General features: G+C 42.8%; 1 protein-coding gene across 4 annotated transcripts in view; it reads left to right on the top strand.

Moving 5' to 3' along the window:
• UBE2R2 (ubiquitin-conjugating enzyme E2R 2) overlaps positions 1-6,732 on the top strand; it is a 76,290-nt gene that overhangs the window by 617 nt on the left and 68,941 nt on the right. For 3 of the 4 annotated variants that reach the window (XR_001360784.1, XM_014534241.1, XM_014534242.1), the window contains exon 1: positions 14-422. The exons of the other annotated variant lie outside the window; for it this stretch is intronic. Coding sequence is in view for 2 of the 3 variants with exons in the window: in XM_014534241.1 (XP_014389727.1) it covers positions 45-422 (378 nt within the window). In the remaining variant the exon portion in view is untranslated. Of the gene's footprint in view, positions 1-13; positions 423-6,732 lie in introns of those variants that run through there. 4 annotated transcript variants of the gene reach the window in all.

Here is a 6,732-nt window from a genome sequence, read left to right as displayed (position 1 = left end):
CTCATGCCCGGGGCAGCCCGGTGACCTGACATTTGGAGGGTTTGATGGGCTTCGGCCCAGTGCAGTTCCAACTTTGCATTCCAGTGGGCGGCAGTGGAGAATGGGGTGGTAAACAAGGGTCGCTGCTTTTTTCTCTCGCCTTTATCCACTTGAAGGAACTTGGGTTTAGCCCCCCTTTGTCCTCATTCTCTCTTTACTTCTGTGGTGTTTCCAAATGCCCTTTGTCCTCACCCTGCCCCCAACTTTCAGGCTTGTTGTTGTTGTTGTTTTGTTCCTGCGTGCAGACATACTCGCAGAGGGTGGACCTTAATGTGGGGAGATTGAGCGTTCCCCACTTTAGGGAGACGAAATTGGAACCTTTCGCTCAGGTGGCTAACTCACTAGCAAAGGGGTGGTCTCACGGATTGCAGGTGTCATCGCAGGTGAGCCGGTTTTCTGTAGTAGATAGTGACCATGCACATTGTTTCCATTGTTTCCTATGACTTTAGGGCGTTCTTGAATTTGCTGTTTTGTTGTTGTTTTTTTTAATTCCGTGGTAGATAACTTGGAAATACTGAGGTTGTTGTTTTTCTATTTTGTTGAATTTCTTACTATTTTTGAAGGGACGAATCACAAATTGAAGGTTGAACGTTTTAAATGGTGGGTACAGAGATCGAGGGAAATGAGTGTTTTAGGAATCTGTTTAGTTTTTTTTTATTTCCAAAATTAAGTAAAATAAAGCAGTGAGTCAGTCGTTTGTTTTGAAGGGAGGTGCGATCTTGGCAAAAGTTTTAAATGAGTATCTTAAGTCATGTAGTTATGTGTATTTTTAGGACTACCCAATTACTTTTGTTTTTTACCCTTATAAAGGTGGAAGACTCAGATTCAGGCTTGAAATTGGGTCAACTTTGTAGAAAAATGTGGCTAATCGATAGGGGAATGTTTAATATTCATGCCTGTGATAGTTACCGAATACCCAATAAAAGCACATTTTTAGAAAACTGTGTAAAAGCAGTACCAACTGTTTGCCTTTTGTGGTCACCACACTATACTTTTTCAGATGCAAACATTTAAAATCACTAAATAAACATACAAGTTTTTAATTGAGGAATATTCTCTTGTCAAGTATACATTTCATTTAGAGATACTGGAAAAATTAGTTGCACAAAATGGAATTTATATAACTTCTAGCAGAGCATTATTTAGCAAATTTTACTGGCCAAATTTAGTGGAGTAAAGTTTATTTCCAAAAAAGGATTGTTTCCCAAAAAATATCATTGATAGTCAAGGTAAATGTGCACTAGTTAGAATAACCTCACTCCAATGGAATTTGTTAAAAAAAAATTAAGTGTTTTCAAATTGTAATATTTTTGCTTAACTGAAAGGAGTGTAGAGAGCTCTCTCAGTTTGGAATAGGTAGTATATAAAGGGGACTTCCTGTAGCATATACTGATTTAAATTAAATGGTTTTTAAGTTTAGTCTTATTTAAAAAGAATGGTTTAATCTCCAGTTTTATTGTTAGGTTTCTTTATCTTTGTGTGTTTTTACCTTTAATTGTGACATTAAAATTTATGAAAATTCTTAAAACAGATTTTATGTTTTAGTCTTGTGTGAGAATTTTGTTCAATTTCATTTTCTTCCACTTTTTTCTTTATTGTATGGCCTTTTATCCCAAAATTCTTCACTGGAAACAGGCAAATTTATGGTCATGCTAGTGATAAGTTTTAAACCATTGTTTTTTATTTCATTGCTTTTGTCTTAAAACAAGGCTTTTAGTGTGTTCCATTACAGTTGCAGTTAAAAGTTGGCAAAGTCCGGCCGGTGTGGCTCAATGGTTGAGAGTCGACCTGTGAACCAGAAGGTCATGGTTCCATTCTTGTCAGGGCACATGTGGTGTTGCGGACTCAATCCACAATGTGGGCTGTGCAGGAGGCAGCTGATCAGTGATTCTCATAATTGATGTTTCTATCTCTTTCTTCCTCTTCCTTCCGCTCAGAAATCGATAAGATAGCCTGAGTATGCAAATTAACCGCCATTTTTGTTGGGTTAATTTGCATAGTCACTCTGATTGGCTGGTGGGCATAGCAGAGTGACACTAATTTGCATGTTTCTCTTTTATTAGTGTAGATATATATTATATATATGTATATATATATTTCAGAGGCCTCCTGCATGCCCCACACTGGGGATCGAGCTCACAATCCTGGTGTGTGCCCTGACTGGATTCGAACCGTGACCTCCTGGTTCATAGGTCGACACATAATCACTGAGCCACGCCCGTTAGGCAAAAAATATATATTTTTAAAAATAAAGTACAGCAGTGAACTCTTTGTAGTTTTGATTTCTTTCAGTAATCTGATTGAGGGCATAAAATATAGGTGTGTTCCATTTTTACAACACTCTACAAACTGATAACTTAGAAAGTATTTGTTATATTCTAAAAGTTTTCCTTAATAGGAGCTATTTAATTTAATTTTTTTATTGATTTCAGAGAGGAAGGGAGAGGAGATAGAAACATCAATGATGACAGAGAATCATTGATTGGCTGCCTCCTGCACGCCCCCTACTGGGGATTGAGCCCTCAACCCGGGCATGTACCCTTGACCAGAATTGAACCCGGGACTCTTCAGTCTGCAGGCCGATTCTCTATCCACTGAGCAAAACCGGCTAGGGCAATAGGAGCTTCTTTTTCAGATTTAACAATGATTTATATTAAAGAAACTTCAATAATTTTTTAAAATAAAGGGTTGCATAATTTTCATTTGTTCTAGCAGAAATGAATCTGTTTTCTGCACTCCTCCCCCCAAAAAAACACATCCTAAAACTCCAAAGTTAATATTTGGCCTGGTGATGTCCTTCAGATTATGGAATACTCTTATTATATGACTCTAATTCTTTTTTTTAAATATGTTTTTATTTTATTTCAGAGAGGAAGGGAGAGGGAGGGAGATAGAAACATCAGTGATGAGAGATTGGCTGCCTCCTGCACACCCCACACTGGGGATCGAGCCCACAACCTGGGCATGTGCCCTGACTGGGAATCAAACCCTGACCTCCTGGTTCATATATCGACACTCAACCACTGAGCCACACCAGCCGGGCTGACTCTGTAATTCTTAATATGTAGTTGAAACAATTCTTTTAAGGAAGTGATTTTTAGTCTTTCTGGTATATGGATCCTTTTGTGAAATTGAAGTTTCTCTGGAATAAATAGATACATGTAAACTAGTTTCTATGCATTTTCAGAGGCTTAACTGATAAGTTAATCCCTTTTTTAGGGGATTTGATAGGTAACTAACAACAGTTTTAAAAATTATAAAAGTAATGCTATTTTAAAAACAATTGTATGATGAGTTAAAATTTCTTTTTTAATTTTTCTTCAATCACTTTGAGAATACCTCTTAGGGCTTTTACCTTTTCTGGAAGTTGAAATGGTCTTAAGTGAACTAAGGCAACATTGTAAATTGAAACATAGTTAATGTCCAATGATTTTTTTTTGGCACTAAATGTAATTTTATTTTTTCCCCCCCCCCCCCCCCAACCCAGTGCAAATATAGCACCTCAGTATTTTATAGATGATGCTTTTACAGTATCAAGTTGATTCCAAGATGCATATTTATCTAGTTTTTAACTTCTCTGAAATTGGGTTGTGTCTTAGAAACCACAAAGTCATACAGTTGCCATCAGTCTGGTGGCACTTGTGACCTAATTGTGAGAGAACACTGCATTAAAATCTTCTGATATTTTCATTTTTCTTTCTTTTCTTTTTTTAAAAAAAATATTATTATTGATTTTAGAGAGAGAGGAATGGAGAGGGAGAGATAGACACATCGATGAGAGTGAAAAATCACTGATGGATTGCCTCCTGCATGCCCCCTACTAGGATTGAGCCTGCAGCCTGGGCATGTGCCCTTGACTGGAATCGAATCTGGGACCCTTCAGTCCACAGGCCGATGCTCTATCCACCAAGCCAAACCAGCTAGGGCTCATTTTTCTTATTGATTTTAAAGGGAGAAAGAGGGAGAGAGAGAGAGAGAGACAGAGAGACACATTGATTTGTTGTTCTACTTATCCATGCATCATTCATAGATTTCTTCTTGTATGTGCCCTGACAAGGGCTTGAACCCAAAACCTTGGTGCATCTTGAGGGTGGTCCAACCAATTAAGTGCCCCGGCCGGGACTTCTGATAATTTTTAAAAAAAAATATACTTTATTGATCTTCTACAGAAAGGAAGGGAGAGGGATAGAGAGTTAGAAACATCGATCAGCTTGCCCTGACCAGTTTGGCTCAGTGGATAGAGCGTTGGCCTGCGGACTGGAGGGTCCCGGGTTCGATTCCAGTCAGGGGCATGTGCCTTGGTTGCGGGCACATCCCCAGTGGGGGGTGTGCAGGAGGCAGCTGATCAATGCTTCTCTCTCATTGATGTTTCTGGCTCTCTGTCCCTCTTCCTTCTTCTCTGTAAAGAATCAATAAAATATTAAAAAAAAAAAAAGAAACATCAATCAGCTTCCTCCTGCACATCCCCTACTGGGAAAGTGCCCGCAACCAAAGTACATGCCCTTGACTGGAATCGAACCTGGGATCCTTCAGTCCGCGGGCCGATGCTCTATCCACTGAGCCAAACGAGTTAGGGCTGATAATTTTTTTTAAAATGCTAGCATCAGTACTTAAATTTGATAATAAGGGTTCTTATAATATTTTTTTTTTAATAAGAGAAAGTTTGTTTAGAAAGTCACAGAGGTAGAAGAAATGGGCTCAGGAAAGAAGTTATAGAGGCAAAAGAAGGGTTGTAGCTTAGGAGAGAGAAGAAAAGGTAACGTGCCTATTCCCCTCCTCTTCCCCTAAGTGGGAAGATTCCCTAAGTGGGGAATAGGAGGGGAATAGGAAAGGCGAGGGTTTGCTCTTGAGAGGGAGAACGCCAATAAGGATTATTCTTGAACAAAAGATTTGGGCCTTAATACTTTCTTTGCAGCATGTTAATTCCTGTTTCAGAGATTTGTGTTAGTAAACAGTATTTATTTTTAAAATATATTTTATTGATTTCAGAGCTGAAAGCGGGGAGAGAGAGAGAGAAAGAGAAGCATCAATGATAGAATCATTGATTGGCTGCCTCCTGCATGCCCCACACTGGGGATTGAGCCTGAAACTTGGGCTTGTGCCCTGACCAGAATTGAACTGTGACTTACTGGTTCATAGGTTGACGCTCAACCACTGAGCCAGGCTGGCTGAGCTAGATTGTTTTAAAGTAAATCTCAGACAACGTATCCTTTCATCCCTAAATGCTGAAGTCCCTAAAAGATAAGGACTTTAGTCTTACACTTGCTAAATAAATACTAACTCTTTCATACTATCGAACTAGGGGCCCAGTACATGAATTCGTGCACCTTGAAAGGAACTGTGGTCTGGGAGGCTGCAGTAGGCACAGGGGTGGGTCTTGGCCCATCCTCTGCGCCCCCGCCTGGCCCCTGGTCTCCTGTCTGCTGGAAGCCCTGCACCCGGCACTGCTGAGCGATTGGGGCCAGCGCCAGCAGTGGATGTGAGTGGCGGCTGCTGTCCCGATTGCCCCTCAGGAGCAGAGGGAGGTAGAGAAGCCCTCGGGCAATCAGGGCTGGCAGCTGCTGCTCACTTGCTGATGGTGCCAAGCGATCGAGACGGGCGCTGGGCACCAGCAGTGGGTGTGAGCGGCGGCTCCGGTGCTGGCTGCGGGTACAAGCAGGGCCGGCGCTGGCAGTGGGTGCAAGTGGTGGCTCTGGCACTGGCAGCGGGTGCAAGCGGCGACTGCCGGCCCTGATCTCCCCTCAGGAGCAGGGGGAGGTGGAGAAGCCCTGAGGGATGATTGGGGCTGGCAGTCACCGTTTGCACCTGCTGACAGCACCGAGTGATCGGGGCTGGCGCCAGGCGCTGGCAGTGGGTGCGAGCGGTGGCTCTGGCGCCAGCAGCAGCGGATGCAAGTGGGGCTGGCACCGGCAGCAGGTGCAAGTGCCGCACAGGACCGCAGTTCGCGGGAGCAAAGAATTTTCAGTAACCACCAGAGGCTCGCCCCAATGGCAACCACCAGCACCCCGCCTTGGTCTGGCACCCCCACTCACCTCCACCATCCCGCTGTGGCCGACGCCTGCCATGTTCTGCGCACGCCCTCTGGTGGTCAGGGTACATCATAGTGACCAGTTCAGTTGTTCTGCCATTTGGTCTATTTGCATATTAGCCTTTTATTATATAGGATACCCCATTGGTGTTTAGATCTACAGTTGTCTCATAGATATACTTTTAGTTTGAATCAGGATCCAAAATGAGGCTCACAATTGCATTTAGTTGATATGCCTCTTGAGACTTTCTTAATTGATAGATTTCCCGTTCTCCCTTTTAAAACAATTTAAAAAAACCAGCTTTATTGAAATATAATTCACATGCCATATAATCCATCCATTTAAATGTACAACTCAGAGTTTTATAGTATACTAGAGGCCCGGTGCACGAAATTTATGCGGGGGGGGGGTCCTCAGCCCATTGTATGGACATTTGGGTTTTCCCTCTCCAATCTGGGACCCCTTGGGGATGTCCAACTGCCAGTTTAGGCCCGAACCTGGGGATCCTAAACAGGCAGTCGGACATCTCTCTCACAATCCTGGACCGCTGGCTCCTAATTGCTCACCTGCTTGCCTGGTTGCCCCTAACTGCTCCCCACCCCCGCTGGCCTGATCGCCCCTTACTGCCTCTGCGTGCCAGCCTGGTCGCCCCTAACTGCTCCCC

This window comes from Myotis brandtii, unplaced genomic scaffold, assembly GCF_000412655.1.
Source record: "Myotis brandtii unplaced genomic scaffold, ASM41265v1 scaffold1270, whole genome shotgun sequence".
Taxonomy (NCBI): domain Eukaryota; kingdom Metazoa; phylum Chordata; class Mammalia; order Chiroptera; family Vespertilionidae; genus Myotis; species Myotis brandtii.
The sequence above is the reverse complement of the archived record's forward strand: the minus strand, read 5'-3'. Positions and strand labels throughout refer to the sequence as shown.